The sequence below is a fragment of the Nasonia vitripennis genome (assembly GCF_009193385.2).
Source record: "Nasonia vitripennis strain AsymCx chromosome 3 unlocalized genomic scaffold, Nvit_psr_1.1 chr3_random0004, whole genome shotgun sequence".
NCBI lineage: Eukaryota > Metazoa > Arthropoda > Insecta > Hymenoptera > Pteromalidae > Nasonia > Nasonia vitripennis.
Window position 1 is genome coordinate 3,115,925 of NW_022279623.1, and position 23,776 is coordinate 3,139,700.

The 23,776-nt window shown below is 44.9% G+C and overlaps 1 protein-coding gene across 2 annotated transcripts in view; it reads right to left on the minus strand.

Annotated features, from left to right (window-relative positions):
• LOC100118696 (glutaredoxin domain-containing cysteine-rich protein CG12206-like) overlaps window positions 1-23,776 on the minus strand; it is a 58,855-nt gene that overhangs the window by 29,871 nt on the left and 5,208 nt on the right. For both annotated transcript variants that reach the window (XM_001602552.6, XM_032601722.1), the window contains exon 2: window positions 20,280-21,920. In XM_001602552.6, the coding sequence (XP_001602602.2) occupies window positions 20,280-21,713 (1,434 nt within the window). In that variant the 5' untranslated portion in view covers window positions 21,714-21,920. The remainder of the gene's footprint in view (window positions 1-20,279; window positions 21,921-23,776) is intronic.

Here is a 23,776-nt window from a genome sequence, read left to right on the forward strand (position 1 = left end):
GTCTACTCACGAAAGTTATATGCGCGCACATGCAAAGAGCAGAAAAAAATGGAGAGGAGAATTAAGCTCTGAATAAACGTCTTTTTACGTACAGAGCTTTTATATAACGCATAAAGAAGAGGCTAGTAGAACGTGAGATCTGGGAGGCATCGCGATCCCGAGTTGCGCATATAACCTCGAGAGCTGATGCACGTATAAGTATATAGCGTTCTCGGAGTTTATGGACGACGACGGAAACGGATTTTCCATTCTTCCTATCTTCCTCTCTCTCTCTCTCTCTCTCTGCGCCTCCGTTTTTCTCCCGTTCCTAAACTGCGCCACTTCCTCGGCTAATCGCTGCTTTGACAATCACGATTATTACGCTAGAATTTACTGTCCGGATGTGTGCGAGTGGATATGCAATTAAGAACAGTCGAGAAGCTTTTTTTCTATGCAACTGCAGGAACTACTTAAGAGTAAAGGGGAAATTATATGTCCGACGTTTTCAAAATCAATATTTATCGCTCGTCCTTGCTCCTCTCATTATCCTATGAAAATTTGCGTGTTCAAATACGTATCATAATTTACAATTTTGTCTGCGCATAATATACAACTCTATAACGCAGAAGAAGGCCTTTGGAATATGCCATTAATCACTCATCTTTGCCTATCAGTAATGATTTACCATTTTAATCGCGTTAAGAATGGGGCTTCTCCGCGTTTCACGATTACACCCAGTGAAAAAGGCGCAACACCTGCGGCAGACGCGACGCAGTAAGATTTATGCCGCTGACTTGGCTTGCATGTCGCACCGCAGAAAACGAGAAATAAAAATGAAAACAAACACGAAGCTACGAGGGAAGAAAATAAATGAGCGTAATGCAAAATAAATGCGGACGGAGGGAATGTATGTGCAGAGGGTTTATCGATTGATGAATTGCTGTTTCATTATGGTATACGACTTAAAATAGCGCGGGCTCTATAGTACGGTTTCATAATAAAGAGCAAAGAATAATCTTGTGCAGCGTTAGCGATAGACCATTTCATTAATGAAACCAACGCTCCCGTATTGATGTATGGACAGAGAAATTGTATTACAACCTAAGTTTTAATCATGAAAAAAATTCCTGTACTCATTCCGTATAATTAAAACCTGATCAAAAGTTCGATGTCTTGCCGTACTCGTCTGGTTTCACTGCCCATACACCTACATATATTCCTGACCTGGTCATTATTTGAAAAAAGCTTGTTCCCCAAAAACAGAGCCCTCATTAAAATCCGATTCACGAGAGGTGAATCGAAGAAAAAACATTACCAATCGCAGCCTTAAGATCTATACCGTCCGCAACTGAATGCATAACGATCACATTTCCCCTACCTAAGACCATTTATCGACGCCAGCGATCGAACTTCCATTTACACGCACGTATGCAGCCAGAAAAGCCGAGCAGCAACAGCGGCTCTCGAGAAGATAAGCGATGAATGATAAAGAGCCTCGGAATAGTGCCGAGATGCAAGGATAATCGATGCGAACGCCCGGCTTATAGTCGGAGGGGGAAGTAGGGGTGGTGACAAGTTTGCGGCTCGCTTGACGACTAGCGCGGCTCTGGCATATAAAGCGAAGACAGCAACGCTGGCACAATGATTGTGTGACGCAATTTTCGTCCCTGGTTCACGTATGTTCCGCGCAGTAATCAATGAGAGCAGCTCTCCGCACAGCGCGCGCTTCTGCAGCTTTCATCCTTCGCTCGGCTCTAGCTCAAGGCCGTACCTTCGCTCTTGCCCTACCCCCCCCCCTCTCTCTCTCTCTTCTCCCTCACTCTTCTCATTTCTCTCAGCGGAACTTCCGAGAATATGCATGGTGTATGTGGGCGCTGCTACTGCTGCTGCCGCCCTGCCCAAGGACGTATTATGCGGCCTGAATCGCGTAGTGCGCTCCTCTGGTGATTCTTTTCAAAGCTTTTATCCCTCCTACGTTATAAACAACGACCTGCACACGGATGAATAGTTTGGAAAACACGGAAAGCTCGTGATTCGAAAAATGTGCTTGATGGTGTATTTATTTTTCCTGCTTGGAGTGGGTTTCTGTTAAAAGGTACGTGCTGTTGTATTGAGAGAGGTTTCGGCGAAATGATATGCTTTTATGATCTGTGTATTCATTCAGATATAGGTCGGTTGCATTTTTAATTCTATAGCCAGTATATTACAAGCGTAATGTAAATTTATGACGTTAAACCATTTGTAACCATTTAGAGCCTATATACAACTATCGATTTCAGCATCTATTGATCGTGAGGTTACGTAGTTTATTACGATGTAAAGTGAAAATCCTTAAACTGTTAATAATTAATTCTGATATTGCGCTATTAAAAGACCTGTATATTTCATACTAATTGTTAACTTTGTAAATGAAGTCCAAACAGACAAGTATTTGAAAAGTAAGCATAATCTCTAATCGATTACAAAAATGCCCACTATAAAAATGGACTTATGCATTTATCTTATGCGTTGTTTTTTCAAAGAAACGATTTTTTTTAAATCTTGTTATAGGAGCGTAAAGAAATAAAACAGTTCACCTCTGAAAAATATACGGTTAACCTTCTAGTACAGAGTTTTTGTCTATTTGTTCTTCTTTACCTATTTTACTTCTTTGAACATCATATTATTAATAACATTTCCTAATTGTGTGTAACATTCAAAAAAGCTTTTGATAAGAATATTTAAAAAACGAAAAAAGAAGAATCACGTCCATTTAAGTTTCGAAAAGAGCTTATCGTTTATTGTTCTTTTAGATTAGAATCCGGCAAGCGCCTGTGACAATACTAGATATACATATAATATTAGGGTTAGTTGTTTCTTAAACAAAGATAGAAATAAAATCTGTAGCGAACTGAAGGCCAGCGATAAACAATAGTGTTGCAAGTACATAGATAATCAGTAAAGATTGTTCTGTTGGAGTTTCTGTATCTGTGCTTCAGACCATTTGAATTAGAAGTATAAGAAACAAGGTGACTAACGGTGAAACGAGTCCACTTTTTCTGACAGTTTTTAGTTTACGGGAAAAAAGCTTTCTTGACAAAAAGGATAAAACTGCTAACTTTAGTGAGATTACTTAAAACAATTTACGATCGCAAAAAAGAAATATTTTCTATTGATCTATATTAAACTTCAGTATACTCCTGTTGTCTGTTACAATGCCGCTACCCTAAGCGGGTCTTGGGCGTTGTCGTCCAGATCGGACGGGTGGGTGCCTATCACCACTACACAGCGCGTCCTTAGGTTGCGGATAGAGGAACAGCCCCTGAGAAAGAGGTTAGCTGCGAATAAATTGAATAAGCAGCCGCGGACAGCCGATAGGAACAGGCGTGGGTGTGATGAGCCCACACTGTCGAACGCATTCATCTAGAAACACTACGCAAGCACCACAACAACAAAAACACTTCACATTATCTCTTATCTCTCAATCTATCTCTTTCATCACACATTACAAAAATGGGCCAAAATCCTGCTGCCGAGGAGGATGCGGGAGCGATGACAACTGCCCCGAAAGGGGATGTGTAGAATGATTCGTCACCTGGTCTTACGCGGTAACGATGCCAGCGAAGGTGCGCTGCCTTGCAGGGGGGCGTTAGGATGCGAGAATGAAACCGTAGTGTGTCTGACGACGAATTGACATTGTCCTCGTCAAAGTCGGAAAGCTCTCATACTTAGTTCTAGAGAGGTATGGGGGTTATCACCTCTAGAACGGTGGACTCACCTGCGATCGGAACAGGATCCGAAGCGCGCGGGTTTAACATAACATCATGGCTCAAAAAAATCAAATCCGAACCAAAAGGGACTTAAGGGTCGGAACTTGGAATGTTCGCAGTCTATACAGAGCAGGTGCGTTTAAAGAACTCGTAAAGGAAGCTGATAGGTACAATCTAGATTTGGTAGCAATACAGGAATCGCGGTGGCCAGATGGCGGAGTACTAGCATCGGGTAACTTCACGTACCTGTATGGGGCCGGGAGTGGGGGATCTCTAGGCACCGGATTTCTCGTAAGCAAAAGCATCATACATTCGGTTAAAAGTTTCAAATCCGTCAATGATAGGCTCTCGTACATCATTATCGAAGGTGAATGGTATAGATATGTAGTTATTAATGTACACTGTCCTACGGAGGACAAAGAAGAAGAAGCTAAGGATCTCTATTACGAAACTTTAGAGCAGGTAATCGACCAGTTCGCGTCTTACGACACAAGAATAGTATTAGGCCATTTCAATGCTAAAATAGGTAGGGAGGAAATGTTTAGGCCTACTATAGGTAAGGAAAGCCTGCACGAAGCCAGCAATGATAACGGTATTAGGGTCATAAATTTCGCGGCGGCAAAAGATCTTATAATCAAAACTACGTGTTTTAAGCACAAGAACATACACAAGGCAACGTGGACATCGCCGGACGGGGCCACACAGAACCAAATTGATCATTTCCTCATTGAAAAAAGACGTCATACTAATGTTCTTGACGTAAGGGCTTACAGAGGGGCAGATAGCGACTCGGACCACTTCCTAGTAGTAGCCAAATTAAGAGCTAGACTAGTAGCGAATCAAAATAGTAAGCGAGCAAACAAGGTAGAAAGCTTCGATATTGAGAAACTACGAGATAGAACAGAGCGAATTAGGTACCAGATAGAAATTAATAACAGGTTTCAGGCACTTGAAGCAAACACATCGCCGGAGGGGAATGACGAACCGAATAGCTTATGGGGGGACATCGAAAAAACGATAAAAGAGGCCGCGAACAAAGTACTGGGTAAAAAGAAAAAGCCAAAGAGCAAACCATGGTTTGACGAAGAGTGCGAACTCTGGTTTGAAAGGCGCAAAAAAGGCTAAATTAGATAGCTTACAAAATAGAAGCGATAGGACCGTAGAAGAGTATTCTAACGTAAGGAAACGGACGAGCGCGATCTACAGAAATAAGAAGCGGGAGTATCAAAAGAATCTTATTAGGAGAATAGAAACTAACAGTAAGGAAAATAACCCCCGCGAAATGTACAGAGGGATTAACGCCATCAGAAAGGGTTTTAGGAGTAGAGCGCAATTGATGAAGGACGAAAACGGGGACCTCGTAACAAATGACAACGAATTACTGTCGCTGTGGAAAAATTATTTCGATAAATTATTAAACGTGCACGAAAATAGCGAAGAATTAGGGGACGAAATTCACACTGCTGAACCCCACGTGGAGGAACCGAGCTACCAAGAAGTAGAGGCCGCGATTAAAAAACTAAAAAACAACAAAGCCGCGGGAAATGACTCTATACCAGCTGAGTTACTCAAATATGGGGGCGTCGAGCTCACTTTCAAAATCTATAAACTAGTATGTGCCATCTGGAAAAATGAAACAATACCCGAAAATTGGAAGGAATCTATCATTATACCGATTTTTAAAAAGGGGGATAAGACAGACTGCAATAACTATAGGGGTATTTCACTTTTAGCAACGTGCTACAAAGTTCTGTCAAACGTAATACAAGCTAGACTCACTCCATTCGCGGAAGATATAGTAGGAGATTATCAGTGCGGATTTCGGTGCAACAGATCGACGAGCGATCAAATGTTTACCATAAGACAGTTGTTAGAGAAAAAGTGGGAATTTTGCGAAACCATACACCAACTATCTATAGATTTTAAAAAAGCGTACGACTTTATTAAGCGAAGCAAAATGTATCAAATTCTAGTACTTCTCGGTGTACCGAAAAAACTCGTGAGATTAATTCAAATATGTCTGAACGGAAGTACGGGAAAGGTCCGAGTAGGCGGTAATGTATCAGAACCCTTCATGATACGCGATGGTTTAAAACAAGGGGATGGACTCTCTACGGTGCTGTTCAACTTAACGTTAGAATATGCCGTTAGAAAAATGCAGGTTAGCCAGATGGGCGCAACGCTTAATGGAACAACGCAGATACTAGGCTACGCAGATGATTTGGATATACTGGGGGATTGTAGGGAAACGGTAGCAAGAAACGCGGAAATCCTCATAAAAGCGGTGGAGTATACAGGGTTAGAAGTGAGTGAATAAAAAACAAAGTACATGATTGTGGATAAGCTAGGGATCTGCAGAGGGGAGGAAGATCTCAGAGTTGGGAATTTTACTTTTGAAAAGGTTAGCGAATTCAGGTATCTGGGTACGACCATAAATGATAGAAACGAGATTAATGTCGAAATAAATAAGAGACTCCATTCGGGTAATGCTTGCTTCTACGCCGTGAGTAATTTACTTAAGTCGAGGCTGTTGTCTAAAAACGTTAAAATAAGAATATACAGGACAATAATACTGCCGGTGGTTCTGTACGGGTGCGAAACGTGGGCCCTCACTAAGCAGGCGGACAACCGTTTTAGGGTATTTGAAAATAAAGTCTTGCGAAAAATATACGGGCCGCAGAAAGATGAGGAAACCGGGGAATGGAGGAGACTACACAATGATGAGTTACACAATCTGTACGCGTCACCAAATATTAACAGAATAATAAAATCGCGCAGATTGGGATGGGCAGGGCACGTAGCGAGAATGGGAGACGACCGTACGGCAGCGCGTGTCATGAAGGGCAGGCCGATGGTAACGTGACCTCTAGGTAGACCTAGACGTAGATGGGAGGACAACGTAAAAGCGGATCTAGTAGAAATAGGACGGGTGGGTGTCGATCGGAGAGGTGCATCTTGGGTGGGGTTGACACAAGATAGGGCAGCGTGGAAGGCTTGCGTAGATGAGGCGATGAACTTTCGAGTTCCAAATGCCATGTAAAAAAAAAAAAAAATACTCCTGTTGTAGAAAATTATGAATTAATTAAATTATTGGGCAACATGCAATAAAGTGATGCTGCAGACATTGTGTAAACCAAACAAAATTCATAATAAACAGTGCAACCAAATGCTGTTAATTGCAAAATGAATATTACTCAGTAATAATTAACTTGATTAGCTCCAGAAATTCGTGATATCACTAAAACTAATTATAATACAAAACATACTTGACGAGACAAGCGTCACTAACATGAAATGCGACAATCGCTAATGAATTGATGGCGATTAAAAGAAGGCATTATTCTCTCAAAGCGTAAAAGAAAACATGAGCCATCGCAAAGTAGACGACGAATAAGTGACTCTGAATCAACAGGAACAGCATCATGCCAGCCACTGCTGCTTGTCGCCGTATCCCGCAGCACAGCTCTTCGACCCGCTTTCTCTTTTCCCACCCGATTTGTCTCCCGTGGACAAGCCTCTGACGCGAGTACTGCTGCTCTCCGGGCTACACAGCTCCTCTTCTATACGTCTTTTCCACAACTACGGGAAACCTACTACCGGTTTTTCGTCATTTTTCCTATCCGTTTAGCCGCAAAAGACTATTTTTTCCTCAGGCTTCCGACTCTCATTTCTAGGACGTCCGTTCCATTATGGCGTTACTGTTAGGGTGAAGGCATTCGATTTCTGATCGAATACTAGCACATTTACGCAGACGCGATGGGTCAAATTCACTGACCGCCTGTTCAGCAATTTTAATAGCTATTACTATATAAAATGAAAAAATGCATTTTCAAATACTTTTGTGGATATAGAATTGAAATCTTTAAAAGTGCGATGCTTTACAGTTACATTTTGGATTCAATTTTTACGACTGCAATGCATTGTATCAATGAAAGTAACTTAAAATTCGTGATTTCTAACGCTCCATTAAATGAGCAACATTATTACAACGAGATCACAATATTTCACATCATGATAAATCAAAAAGATAAAAAATTTAATTTCTATAAACGCATGTACAAACAGTAGTAATCAAACAAAATTACAAAACTTTTCTTGCGCTGTTTTTCCTCGGACTAATCCTAATAGCAATTTGATATCAAAACACCGAGTTTGCATGATAAAACGGGAAATACTATAAACGGAAATACAGGTGATTTAGAAACATCTGGCTCTGATCGCGGTGGCTTCGTATCCCAGACACAGCTAATGATCGAAAGTAGCCTACAGAGCGTTGGACGTGCCCAAGAAGCAGATACAGTCCAAGAACCTCTTGAGAAAATGAAAGAATCAACGCACTGAGAAGTTCGTAAAACTAGGCGAAAGGTGTCCAGCGACAGCGCGCATGTTTGTCTGTGTCTGTATACACACGAATGCGTAACGATCGATCGCCTTTCCCGGAGAAACACGTTTATGAGCGGTCAGTGGTTTTTCCATATAATGCTCGCATTCGTAGATTCTCCAAATGATTGCGTAATTCCGAGCCAAGATTATGTATACCACTTACGCGCTGCAAACATTTGCATAAACATTGCGTATATACGAGTCCCACGTGCTGTTGCAATTATTCGGATATTTACAATATACTTCAGCGAGTTTATGCGCGACTATTTAAAGTTAATTTACTGTTAATTCAGCCCGCATAAGCAACTGACGTGGCTGACAATAATGCTTACCTGAAACAAACAATAAAAATAATCATGAGTAAACGAATAATATAAAATGACACAGGGGAAGTAATTTTCAAACAAACATTGGACTTTTAAACAAGACATTTCTTCATTACACTCTAGAAGTTAATGCAGTCGGAAAGCCAGAATAAAGATATGTTTACAGTTAATTACGAAGTTTTTAATTAAGATTCGTGGCATAAATGCGAAATAAACTATAATTAAACGATTTTTATATAGTTTTAAGATAAAACCAATGGGTGAAGCATCAGAAAAGTCCAAGGATCGGTCAGCCCCTTGAACTTCGAAGGCTGCTGCAATATCTCTGTTAAACCTTTCTCTTAAATAGGTCAACAATACACGGAAACACAATCGTACTTATGAGTTTCTATTACTAAAATAAAATAAAAATTCATTTTGTGTCTTATCCCACTTGAAATATCCACCATCTTCTCATAAGATTACGTAACTGGTCGAATTAAATAGTTTATAATAAGTGATCGTTCCCTCTTAAACAACAATTTCCTCGAACCGTTCTCTCATCAACTTTCGACCCAAGAGACACAAAAAAAAAATCCGCGATTCCTCGAGCGATGCACAAACCCATAAAACGCTTCAGCCTCTCGGGGATTCCTTCGAAATTAATCACTCCGCGCAAATAAAGTGGACAAACTTCCTTCTCGCGGATCTCTTCTCTCTCTCTCATGTGTCGTGCGCAGAAGAGCACATGGCCGGCGTCGCGGATACCTCTAATCACATCGAAAAATTAAAGACATCCACTTTCTTTTCTGACTTTCTTTTAGAAAACCGAATGCGTCATTTCGCGCGAATAGGTCTCTTATACTCACAGATGTAGAAGCCAGATAGGTGACGAATTATAAAGCAAGTTCGTCCCTCTCTCTCTCTCTCTCTCTCTCTCACTCACTCGCGGTTAGCCGTATACATAATTCCCGCGCGGAGAAAACGCGAGCCGGAAAAGATTCGCGGAATCGAGAAAATCTGCGCGAGATGTTTGACATTAGTACTCACTTATAGATATTTTCTAAGCTGGGAATTTTCTAAGGATATAGCCATATGAACCGGTTTTATTGACGACTTTCACGATGATTCAATTCGCGGGCTTTAATAACGTGTGTTTGTCACACGCGAGGGATCGAGCGTAATTTCCTGACGCGAGGTCTGTCATTTGCTTGAAAAACAGAAATTATTTAGAAATCGCCAAATCGGTACCTTGGGCTGGTGAAGTGTAATATCATTTCGCGTTGCCACTTCCATCACTGCTATATCAACGACGTAAATTACAGTCTATTTCTCGAGAACGCACAGAATATGCTCTTCCTTGTTTCCAACGCACTTCACCATTTAAATTTATTCATTTGTACGTTTCACTAGATCCACCAAAATTTACAGGAGAAATACTAAATCGAAACACTCGAGATATTCCAACTCGGTTGGGGATACGACTACCATACGCTGTGACCGTCAGCGATTAACTATCCACGGCTTACGACAAATGTAAACATGTTTTCCCTTTGGTATGCATAGCGCTGTGTATTTACTCACACCACATTGTAGATTTCTGTACAGTATAAGGAATATGAAAAACTCTATACTACAGTTCATCGAATGGAATATTTCACTCGTACGTATTATTCACGCTTGCACATTCATCGGGCACAAAAGTATCGCGCGCACATTTTCTCAATATACGTATGCGCGCGGTATGTGCCCACGTGGCGCGTTTGCAGAGAAAATCAATTCAATTATCGGCTGACATAAATCCAGCTGTCATTAATTGGAACGACAGCAACACCGCAGACATCGGTGCGTTCACCCTACTATACTCGATTAAACGACGCCGAGAGAAAGAGAAGTCCAATTCAGGAAGAGGTCTTTTGTAATAATGTATATAACGCTCGGCTCACGCGCGCACTTCTATGTAAATATAACGTATATCCATAACGAGAATAGCTCGACTCGAGTAAACAAGTGCAGTCATATCGGGCTTCTTTTACCGTTCTTTTCGTAGCGCCTAAGCTAGTTCGGCCGCTTAATTAACCCAGTCCCTCTTTGTATATCTCTCTGCTGCATTAACTGCGTTTCAAAGCTGCTTTAGGATTAATGTTATGTATGGAATAGTCGCGGCATTTCCTTTGTGCGGGCACGAGTAGTATTAAGCATCATATACTTATGCTCCTGTATACGAGGTGTACTCGAGGTATTTGACGCGTGGCGGGGCATTCAAATTTTAATGAAGCTCGAGATGAGGAATCTTTTTTGTTCGGAAAAAACGGAAGGCTTATCGTTTTTCGACGCTTAATGCTGCGGGACGTAATCCTTATTGTTCGAATGATAACAAAGCGGATAATAATCCGACTTGTCGATATTATTCATATCCAAATAAACTACGGTACAATGCTGATGAATACCACTTCCACGAATTTTCCACTCGTTAACGTAACGAGCTCATGTATGTTAAAGACATACATGCGGGAAAATCTTGGGGCCGCATCGACAACGCCGAATTCGCAATTTCGTAGAATAACCTATACACCGAGGTCGATTAAAGAGACTTCGCCAACTAATAACATAAAGCTTAAAACACGTGGACGATCGATATCATTTCCAATGCGTATACACGCGTGAATACCAAGAAGCCGAATTAATCTCCATCAATTCGAATTGACATCAAAAGGCAATAATACATCGCGAATAGCGCAGGAAAATCACGAAAATTTCCAACAAAGTCAAAGGAAGCCAATTCGCGAAAAGATCACCGAGACTGCGCGTCTATAGAACGAAAGCGAAAAAGCCCAGCGCGTGCAGAGCGAGCGGATTTAAGAAACAGCTTTGCAGCTCGTGCGCGCGACGCAACTCCTTGCAGTTGCACTCGCGCAAATCGCTGCAGCGCTAAAATACCTTAATTAAATTCTTGAGCAATAAAGCGTAAGAGCGCTGCCTTTGCGGTCGAAGCGAAATGTACAGCGCGCGCAGGGGACACGCGCGCACACGTTCTCGCACCGGCTACTACGTCCACCCAATAAAAGCGTAATGCTTTAATTACGCGCTCACAGCTTATGCAATATACCCTAACCGCGTCGCACCCGCACACATGTACACGCTTCGATCGGCTAGACTGCATTCTTTCCCCTAGCCGGAGAGGAATTTTTAAAGAAAGGCTCGCGCGTGTAGCGTAGTTTGCTTGTCCGTGTGAGCGTATGCATGATCCGGGCAAAATACCTCACGAGCGAGCTTGACTTGGTTCGTTATGGGTGTAGCTATACGGAGTTTTTGCTGCATAGGGGCATCGGGGAATTTCATCGATTTACGATAGTCGTGGATTCTTCGGCTTTGCGTGGGTCGTCGACAACGCTCGCGGCAGCCCTGTTGTTATTTAGCGGCGATTTAGCACTGTGGCTAGAACGTCGTTGATTAGGAATTTGTTGCATGTCATGTACTTTGAGAAAGCTATGGTTTGAAAATTTTGAAGATTTGCTGTGTAACAACCTAGTTTGCGATGGAGTAATAATATACATTACTAACCGACTGAATATATTCCGTTTGATTAATTTAATCGATTTCTCGTCCACGTGTCGGCAGTCGTAACAAGTTGCAATAGTTGCTCGTGTCATGGAAGCTTTAAAGTGGAATAATATACATAATAAATGCGTGCAGGAAGTGATTGGGCACGGAATAAACAGTGTAATCATACTTTAATTGTTTTGTTTATCGTATAAATAATGCTAATTTGATGTATTTTAATAAAATCGTATGAATGTAAATATTCAACCGAATCATCCCCGTCTGTTTTCCATCACTTTGAAAGTAATACTGCAGCGTTCCAAAAGCAAAAGAATAGCAACCAGATGTTCGCTTTCAAACTTCAAAAGCCTTCATATACCAATTCTACAAACCAGATTTTCTCCGAAAATCCCAAATTCAAACCTCCCCTATACATTTCAATGCGGCCGAAACAAAGCGTTTCAATTTGAAGTACGACGACAAAGTTTTGCCCATCACCTTGAAAATTAATGAAATCCCACCACGTGTCCCGTTGAATATTATTATTATTATTGTTCAATTAACACGGCCGTCAGTAGTCCAATGACCATTAGTTTCTATCGCCTTACCATCTGAAGGCATCTCTGAATCCCTATACATACACATGCATGTATACGGCAAGTCGATTCATGAGACTTTACGGCTAAGCCACCGATCACACGAGAGCTTGCAGTGCCGCATCCCGACAACGTTAGCCGGTTAGTTTAGCGGATTAATTAACGAGGCAGTTAACTGTAGCGAGAGAGAGAGAGAGAGAGAGAGAGAGAGAGAGAGAGAGAGAGAGACAGAGAGGTGGATGAGAGCGAAGAGGTGGACGCTTGCGATTAGTCGTTTGGCGCACGCTTGCAGCTCGACACTTTCTATGACTGAGCTTTATTATATATGTATAGATATATGGCTACATACGACCCGCGGCACTTTACAACTTTTCGAAGGCTGCTGCACACGTGCATTTATAAAAGAGAGCGTTAGTTTTCGAACTAACGCTTCGAGGTCTTGTGTTCGCGTTTGTAGGTGTGCACGCTACGCTAAAAGGGTTGCGTTATTCGCTGTGAATTATGGAATTGCAATTTCGAGGACGAATCCGAGCGCAAGATTTGACGAAGAGCTTTTGAGTAAAGTTCATCACCATATACGTTCTCTTGCAACTTTGTTGCTGTCGTTGCGCTGAGTAAGCGCCAATGGAATTCAACGGTTTAGACACTACTGAAAACATGAATTTCAACCGTAAGTAATCGTACTAATTTTGCCAATATCATACCGAAATCCCATACGAGACGAAACAGAACTTTCCGTTATTCCAACTCAAAATACTCACGTTCACATAAATATCAAAACTAGCGTCCAAAGTTCAAAGTTATGATAAAAAAAAGAGAGGTAAAAAGTAAAAGCCCTTCCGACTAGCAAGTAACTCCCAGTTATAAACGAGGCATCTAGCGGGCATAACTCGGCAGCAGCACGACAAGTGCGCGTCCTTAAAATGCAAAACCGGCCGGCTGGATTCGCTCCGCTTATCGCGTTCTCCCAGCAACACAGCACAACACCTCGGTTTTATCGCCGCGCGCGCGCGGAGCAAGCCGTGAAAAACGAGCGTGCAAATCGAGACCGAAATTTCGGGGTCATAAGCCAGAGCAGCATCGGCTTTGGGAAATACCGGTTTCGGTGAGCGGATTCTCGAGCTGCCAAGCACAGAGTGCTGTTACCTCCGTGTGTCGCTTCCCTCTTTCTCTCTTTCTCTCCGTATAGACTTCCTGGTTCTCACAGGCCGAAATCTCAAGTGCGTTCAACGCGAGGAAACCCGGTCAAGTGTATTTTACGCTCGTTCTTGCGTATATACATTCTTTTGTGAGCCTCTTTTTCTTTTCCCAAAGCGCGCGCGCGCGCGCGAGAGAGAGAGAGAGAGAGAGAGAGAGAGAGAGAGAGACCGCCTACGATGGCGATAAGGTCAGTTTGTGGTGCGCTGATGATGCCTTTAGGTGTGCGGATTAAGCGAGAAAAAGTGACGGGCTGATGGCTGTGGAAATTTATTAGGTCTTTCGCTTGATTTACTTGACATGATTATTTCACTGCGAGACTCACTTGATGAACCGATATGATTTGTTTGTAATGAAAGCTAGCTGCAGTTTTTGTTGAAATGTGCTCGGTTTCCAACAATATTTAGCCTTCTTTACAAAATACGCTTCACGCACAAATGGCAAAGCTATATGAGTGTCGTAGTATATTAAGGCTGTGCAATGCACCGGAGGCAAATACTCGAAAAAATATTGCGATCACGAGTATGTTGCCCCCCAGCTATGCAATACCGCTCACTCCGCATATCTCGTATGAAGGCCCGGGTTCTCTCTCTCTCTTTCCCTTTCGCTCGACTAACTTTTAAAAGAAACGTATTGCTATTCGCTTTTTATCGAAGTATTTGCTTAATAACACCGATCAAAGTTAAATCTGCCTTTGCAATCAAACGAGAGAGCCGTATAAATGCTTTCGAGCTTATAAAATCATTTCACATTGAATACATGAAAGGGTGCAAAGGTGAAAGAAAAATTTTAAGCGCGTGCACCGAAGTTTAAAAATGCAGAGACGAAGGTAGGTATATATGAAACGCATTGTTTTATATCAGCATTCACTTCACGCTCTAAAAGTTTTTTAATCAATCCTGAAAGTCCCATATATCGCGTATATAGTACACAAAAAATACCCTCTACCTCCGACACAGTATCGTGTTTACCAACAGAAGCTAAAAATAAATCGCATACCGCACGTATCAACCCTTTCGCACCTTTTCCCCTCCTGGAAACAGGGCATTAAGGTATCGTCAATTTGCTCAAAAAGCTCGGCGATATTCTCCGTGCAAGCAACGAAAATAAAAGTTCAAAGCACGAGCGCGCGCGGCATGCGTCGTTTGAGACCGAGCAGGCGATTTCCTCTCCCGTCGCGGTGCGCGCAATCGCGAGAAAGGGCCACGACACGCGTCGCATCCCGCCGCGACCTTGAACGCTGATACGCGGCGTAATAACGCACGCGCGAACGCAGAAACGTTCGTCTATACAGGCCATGAGGTGCTTCAACCCTTTACGTGCGACGACGACGACGACGCGGGCGACCTTCCCTTCGCGTGCGCGCGCGCGGAATTTTTGTCGGGCTGCAGTGCACAGATGACGACTCGTGACCTATAGCACGGGCACACGCGTATATTGTTATGTTGTTTCGCACTGAATTTGGAGGGACAAATGCGAGTCGCTGCAAGGCTCATGCGTTTACGGCGTGACGCACTGGCTGGATTCAGCGCCTGCACTTTACTTATGTATCGCGCGCTTTTTCGCGAAGACTTTTATTTTCTTCGGCGTTGTTGTTGTACTGTGTATAGTATTCGGCGAGTGTATTTGCGCGACTAGGAGAAACTTGTGTCGGGACGCAGGTTATTATGCTAATGGGATTTACGTAGGAGGAAGCAAAGATTTTGGATTTTTAGAGAGTGCGGTTCCAAGTGGTTACAGCTGGCTGTGGCAAGACGCGTTACTCGTCGAATATTACGGAAAATAAGCCAGGAATCTCTCTCTCTCTCTCTCTCTCTCTCTCTCTCTCTCTCTCTCTCTCTCTCTCTCTCTCTCTCTCTGTATCTCTCGATCCCTCCGTTGCACCCGTTATTTATACCCTCGATCGATATCGAGTTCTCGTGCACGTCTATAATGTTGTAAGGCGATTAATCGGAAGCAAGGCTCGCGTATTATATGCGCAAAGAGAGATCTCGCGCGCGGCGAGCGAACGACATCTCGTGGAAGAGGCTCTTGGACAAAAAGGGAGAGAGAAAAAAACGCACCGAAGCGTCTGGAGAATTTCAGTCGCAGAGGCTGTCGTCGGAATATCGCTCTATCGGATCTACCGTTAGCGAAGCTTCTCTTCCGCGAGTCTGCAGAAGCTGCTGCTGCTGCAGCTACGCGTCGTCCGTATAATGCAACGGACACGAAGGAGATGAGCCGGTGGGCTTTGAGAGCCTTGCATAAGGTTTCGCGGTTTGAACGGATATTATCAGCTTATTTTCATTCTTTTCGCATTCGTTGATATCGCATCAGTTAATGAGGATAAATTTGAATTTGGCGAGCGATCGACTTTCAAGTTAATAACCGACGCACAAATGCACGTACGGAATAAAGGTATAAAAATATCCGCACGCTTGATATTTTTAACTGTAAGAAAATGTAGGCCGATTCAGCTCTTTCACCGCAGCCCTGCAGAGGAGAAAATGTTATTAAAGGATAGAGTCTGGTTTTTTTTTGCTCTTGTTTCGTTTTGCTCGATATCCTTTGGGTTTATAGCAGACTCGTATACTCAACAGCAGCTGACTTTATGCTAGGACGAATTTTTCACATATTGAAATTGCCTCTCGGTGCGGTCTTTGTAATTGATGGTTATACCGTCTTGCTTAATGAACAGAGAAATGTAGATTAATAAAGTCGTTGTCGTCCTTTTTTCTACTTTTTCCATCTAACGGATTTTGTTGAATTCCGTGTTTTTTTTTAATTTTCAGTTCCGTTAACCTTTGGAGGAATCGCGTTTATTTATAAATAATTTTCCGGTGGATATTATTATGCAATTAACAACATCGCATAAATGATTTCATCTCTCGCCGTTTTCGATTCGACTGCGCACATTTTCCGTACGCGGTTAGCACATAACTAAGCGTCCGAATTTAACGGAAGGACGTTCTGGAATCTAGTCAATATTTGTATATGTTTCAACGATTATCAATGTTAAACATCATCGCATGAACACGCGCACAGTTCGAAAAGGCGGGAAAATTAAATCTGCGATCTATAATCGCCACGACCTCGTAATATTGGCCAGCGATATTTATGTCAAGGTATACATACGCCGTGTACAGCAACACGACCAAACTGTTTGCAAGTTACGAATATCAAAGCACGAGATTACGCTCATCGAGATCTTGTATACATACATACTACAGGCAGAGCCATAGACATATAGAGCATCTCGCAAAATCTTCATTGAACTGTTAAGTTCGCTGCAGCGTTAGTTCGCGTCAATACCGTAATAGTTCGAGTCCCCTTCATCTAACCGAGAACCTAGAGATTTACCAAGTACACGACGACATGCATCTAGATTTAGCGACAACTAATACTCCAGCATCGAGATATAAACCATTTGAATACAAATTTGAAACGGAAGTAGTTCAAGGTAAAACGTCAAAGGATTGATCATCCGCGCATTACGAGAAATAATCCCGGCATTGCGCGTCCTCAGCATCAGAGAGAGAGAGAGAGAGAGAGAGAGAGAGAGAGAGAGAGAGAGAGAGAGAGAGAGAGAGAGAGAGAGAACGAGCGCGCGTCAACAGAGTATTCCGATGTCCCCTTTAAAGCCAAAAATAACACAGCTGCAGGCAAGCCGCGTATATACCGTTGCTCGTAGCTCAGCGGGCGCAGAATTTTCCCGACGGCCGCGCGCACAAAACAAAATTATCAACTCGCAAAGTTTAATCCTCTTCTCCTACCTTCATGCGCAGAGACGTACACGACACACACACACACACAACGACGCAGTCATCCTATATGCACACAAGATTTATACGCGGAGAGCAGCCGTTGACGAGAGAGAAAGAGAGAGAGAGAGAGAGAGAGAGAGAGAGAGAGAGAGAGAGAGAGAGAGAGAGAGAGAGAGAGATGAAGCGCACTGCACAGTGGATGAGGAAAAGAGCGCACGAAGCCGGGGATATAATATAAAGTCTGTTTCTAACTGTAAAAGTCAACGCGCGCGTTTGCGCCGTCCGAGGGACAGCCATTAAATTAATTGCATGCAGCGGCAGAGAGATCGCCCGTGTGTGTGTATACGATCATAACCACTAAACGTTGCAACGTACGCGCGCTCGTGCAGTACACCTACGAGCTGATGCGGCTTGTTCTATCATAGGAGAGCACCTGATGCATACGCTTCTTATCTGTATCTTTCCCCAGCAGTGTGTACGTCTGGCAGTAAAGCGCGGGATTCCAGGTTTACGCTAAACTCGGATTAATTTTATCCGAACAAGGGGGGATCTTGTGCGAATATCGCAAGAGCGAGTTAAATCGTGCCATTGTGTTCGCCCGCGAATTAAGCGTTAGATCGGATCGACTGCGCGCATGGAAAATATGCGTGTGAACGCCGGGAAGAATCGAGGAAAGTTTCGCGTGATCGTTAATGCTCACTCGATGAATGCATAATGCGCGAAATTTCGCTGAATATGAAAACGACGTTCTCGCTCTCGGATGTAAATCGTCGCGCGGCGGGCAATTAGGAGGGAGATTAGTTTTTACTTTCGACCGGGCATTATACACGCGATGATTAACTCGTACACACGCGCGTATCTGGTGTGATCAGGAATACGTCGCTCCGACCATAATCGTCGGGATCTCTCGGCTTCATCAGTCTAATCTCGTTGAATATCAGCTGTTTTTGTTTTTGTGTCATGACAGCACATAAATGCATGAGTCTTCTTCTTTTTTCTCTCTTTCATACATCATGCTGTTTTATCGCCCCTAATCATTTAGCCGCGAAAGGCTTTAATGGCTTTCTCCCAGTCGAACTTCAGCGCTGTATCATAAAGTCATTATACGACCTTTTATCCCAGGCGTAATTTATCTGCGCCAATGAATCAATCGCCTCCGACGCGAATTAATTCAATTAAACCTTCTCTGCTCTATGAACATTTATAAAATAAACGCATCCGAAGCTACCGAATCAGCGATTTGGCACATACGCAGCTTTCATCAGCGTCTCAGCATATAAATCTCGACGATGCCCATAATGCGTATACCCGAGCGTATCCCAATCACTCGCGTCATCGGCATTAATCCCTTCGTAACGCGACACAAAAGACGAGCGCAGGTGAAACGCAGGCGTCGTTGTCGTCGTCATCGTCAGAGGCGCCTTTACATAATAACGCTTGCGCGCGCGTGCTAGAGAGAGAGAGAGAGAGAGAGAGAGAGAGAGAGAGAGAGAGAGAGAGAGAGAGAGAGAGAGAGAGAGAGAGAGAGAGAGAGAGGACGCTTTACAACTGGCGCGCGCCGGTGATTTACGATTCTTTGCGCGGCAACGTTAACGACCGACGAAAAGCACATGCGTTTGAAGCGCCAGCCAGAGGCTAGAAGCTGCGAGGAGAGATATTGCACTGGACGCTACACCTGGCGCGTGTGACGGTTTGTATATCGCACTCGAGCCCTATAGAGAAGCGCCAGTATGGTGTCGGGTCAAAGGTCAAAACGCGACCCTCGACTGTTATCCGCATCGACACGCACTCTGCTTTCGGCGATTCTCTCACGCGCGGTGCAATCGCAGCTCTCGTTACCACTCGTGGATACGCACACACATCTCCCGATAATAATCGCCGAGAGGAAAGATACACACGAGTACGTTTAATAAGAGACTCGCGCATACGGCTCTATGTAAATCTCTCAGTGAGAGCATCGCGTACGTCTCTTGTATGTATCTGTATCCGTATATACAGGCCGTTTCAATTTCTCGACGTGATCGAGGAAAAGCGCGCGCCTCCGCCCGCGCATGAAAATGCAGCGGCGGCTATACACATAAGCCTATATGTACTACCCTCGGCTCTGCAATCATCGTCATCCTCTCATGACTCACCCACGCGAAGGAGGAGCAAGAGCTCCGGCGGATTATACCCGAGCGAGGATCCGGTCAACTATCCGATGTAATGGGACCACACGTATTACGGCCACCGACTCGCCCGCGTAGAAGCAGAGCGTATACTTATGGCAGGAGCCTCGGGTAGGTCAGTCGTGAAGAAAAAAAATACGAGGTAAAGGGTTTCATCAGCTCCTGCTGTTGCTGCTCTATGAGGAAGAGACAAAATCCGTATGCTGGCAGGATTGTCATTATGGAGGTGCACGAGCACGCTATGGTGAAGAGGATCATGCTGTGCAGAAGAGATTTTCGTGAACTCGTCGCATTGTCCACGCTGCGTTGTAATAATTCAATCGAACATAACACGGGTGTAGGTTGTAACGCGGCGAGCCGGAGCCATCATTCACGCTTAATCAGGTTTAATTAGTTTAACAACGTCGCATTTATTTAATTTCTAATAGCTTGAAATGAAACCCGCAGCGGCAATGGGTGATCCGAGTCATTATATGAAATCAGGTTAATGTCCTGATAGTAAATCAAGTGATTAGAAAGTGCACACACGCAGACGCGCACGCGCGCGTAGGAAATGGAAATCCGAGTAGTTTTCCGTCTGCTTGTGGGTATACTGTTCGATCATTGCGAGACTCACCTTGCTGGAGGGCTTCTGGAGGAAGGTGGCTATGCCGGCGCGCACGCGATTCTTGACTCCGCGCACGGTCCCTTTGGCACTGCGTATGGCTTCCCTCTCGAGGATCTTGTAGCCGGCGAAGCACTCGTCGTCGTTCTCCGCGCTCCTCCCCTTGTCCTCGGCGCTGTTCTCGCTCTTGGCCATCTCGTCCCTCTCGTTCACGTGGAACTTGTAGAAGCGGTCGTCCTCGTATGCGTACACCTTCGTCATGGTGCTCGCCGCCTCCGGGTCCGGTGCGGTGAACTCCTCGCGTCTGCGCTCCTCGTAGGTGCACTCGCTGACGATAGGCGAGGAGCAGGCGGACGAGCGGCCCGTGTCCGGGCTGCGGATGCGCGGCGTCGTCGACGAGGCCTTGGAGAGGGTGGAGGTGCCCGAGGCCGGCGGCGAGAGGCTCTCCTGCTTGCCGCCACCGCTCCGGAGCTCGAGGCTCCTAGAGACGCGGAAGCTGGCGGCGGCGGCGGCTTGGTTGAGGCTCGGCAGCTCGCCGCTGTTGAGCGAGTCGCAGCTGATGCTGGACTCGTTGTCATCGCTGTCCAGCTCGGCGCCGCTGCTCGTGAGGCTGCCCGTCCTGTCGTGCCGCTGGTGGCTCGGCGCCGAGCCCGCGCCCAGCACGACAGTGCTCGAGCCCTTCTTCTTGGGCAGCGGGGGCGGCGTGCCGTCGAGGTCGCTGCAGGTCCCGCTGTCGAGGGTCTCCGAGGGCGAGCACTGGCCGCTCGACATGAGCATCGTGCTCAGCGGGCTGCTGTAATAGAAGCAGGAGCTAGCGGCGCGCGACTCGGGCACGCAGCGCTGCTGCACCATGTCGTTCTTGCTGCCGATGCCGACCTCCTCCGACGAGTGGCTCTGCAGCTCCTCTGAGGAGGAGGACTCGCTGCCCGCGTACTCGCAGCTCTTTACGCGGATGCAGGTGACGCTCTTGTCCTGGCCCTCGGACCCGAGGACGACGACGCCGGCACTACCGTTGCCGTTGCTGACGACGGGAAAACTGCAGCCGCTACTGCTGCCGAGCGGCTCCTCGAGGTTCAGCCTGACGGTGGATATGAGCCGGCTGCTGTCGCAGCTCGGGTTGATCTGGATCTTGACTACGTGGGCCGGCTGCCGCGAGTCGCGGCCGCTCGCTGGCTGCACTTCCGGGATTCTGGCGCGAGAGCCGGCCACATCGGTTACGCTGGCGACGAATACCGTTGCTCCGGTCGCCGTCTCCTTGTGGGGAGAGGCGGCCCAAGCTGCTCCTGTCGCCGCGGCGGTACTACCGCTGCTGCAGCCGCCGCCGCTGCCGGCGCTGGTGGGGGACCGGACCGAGATCGTGGCCGATGCCGCGGCCGGCTGCTGCAGCGGGGCCTGATGGGCTGACAGTGCAGCCGGCGGCGCACTCATCGTGACCAGCGCGTCCATCTGGTATCATTCGATCTACCGCGGCGCCGCAGCGGGATTCTGCTTCTGCTGCTGCTTCTTCTTCTTCTTCTTCTTCTTCTTACGCCGTGTTTTCGAGTGTAGATCGACGAATCGTTGCGGTGTCGTCGGGGGATGCTTTAATCGGCTGCGAGCCTCCTGGACTGACGCTGGTCGGCTTCTCCGGGCTGGCGCATTCCTCCCAGCACTCTGTGAAAAGAGACATTTTTGTGCGTTAGAAACGGAAATTCGCGAAGTGCCGGGTCTCGCCGATGGAAAGTCGCGATTCGACTATTTTCATCCGAAGCGTAAGATATTATGTTATCGCTGATGCAATTAGCCGAGATCGGTTGCGTTATATTATGGAGACAAGTACGTTCTCCACGCATTTTTTGGGGTATCGCACTTATGAAAACGTCTAACTTTTATTATACAACTTATTTTTGTAAATTCCGAGAAAATCGAAAGGTGGGTCGAGTTTATGTAAGAGCCTTTGACGGGCCTGAAAGAAGTAGTCTCCATCTTTTCACATACAGTGTGCGAAGAAAAAGACTAATTGGACGAGAAAAACTATGCAAATGCCGCGTTTTTTGCTCGAACCAACTCCGACGTGTTTTTCCACATTCAAGAATGTACGCAACCGAGTGGGGCTGGTAATTTTTCGTCGTCGTATTTTCTTCCTCCATAATTTCTAACGCGTATAATGTGTTATTTGAACGGCATTATTAAATTACGCGATAATACGCTTCGCGCAAGATTTTCATTTGTACGAGTTAACGAATGTCACCCAGCAACGCTTTATCGGATAACTGCGTCTAATAAATGGTAATTAGCGTTGCCTTCATTCCTTTAATATCGTGGCATCGTGGAGCAGACTCGTTATTTCGGGAAACAGAATTTAATCGTTGCGCAGCATTCCAACTTTGTCAAGAATATTAATAAATGAGAAATGCCGCGTGGGGCGTGCCAAAGAAAAGTGCTTTCATATAACACGTTTAAATTCTGTTTTGACGTTCTTTTTATGAATGAAAATTCGCGGTTTTATTTTAAACACGTTACTATACATTTTTACAGCATCAAAATAAGTGAGAAAATAGTTATGCAAGTACGTTTAAGAGATTAACTGAACCAATCTATAAGTTGTCGAAAAGTGAAGAATTAAACCTAAGAAAATAATCTTTTACTGTCCTACTAATAATTATTTTAGATAAAATTGCTTTTCAAAGTGCCTCGCTTTATTAGCTACGGCATTATGTATTGAAAAGAAAGTCGATGATGTAAAAGTGCCCTCCACCACGAAGACCTCTAATTTAATGTTCTTAGATGAGCATAAAAGTAAAAGTGAATCTTTCATCTTTCAACAATTAAATTCAAAGTATATTCAGCCCCCTAAAAAGTTTATGAATCGACATACACTTATTCTCTGTACAAAACTAAAAGCCCAACATGCCGCGATCTCACAGTACACCAAAGCTGCGTACGGTTCTTAATTTTCCTCAATTCTCAATGCGGCTCTCGCGAGCACCGTTCATTCCGTCATTATCCACGCGAGTTTACGCGCCGCGCGGTAGTAGGGCGCCAATCTCTCGCTCACAGGACATACCGTAGAGGGGAAAGCTCGCGCGAGGAACGCGTTCTCTCTCTCTCTCTCTCTCTCTCTCTCTCTCTCTCTCTCTTTCGCGCGCGTGTGCTATACACCAAGGTCGCGTAAATGGAGGCGTCCAGTCGTCGGAACCGCGCGATCGAATGGAGCCATTGTACACCGGCGGGCTATATCGCGTGTCGATATGTATATATATAGTAATGCAAGCGTCGACGAGCTGTGTATACACGTCGTATACTCTCCTTTTGGCGCACGCGGACGGCGTAGCGAGAAAAAGAGAAAGAGATATCTCGCGCGCGCGCGCGCTTGCGCTCCGTTCATAAATGGAGCGTGAGAACAGTTAGAGAGCTCTGCGCCGATGTTTACTACGAGCTCTCTGTGTACGTGTATTATTATTGTATATACCATACGATCGCTTCTACAAAATCGTCCTCGATTGGTTTCGAATGATCATTTCGTTTTT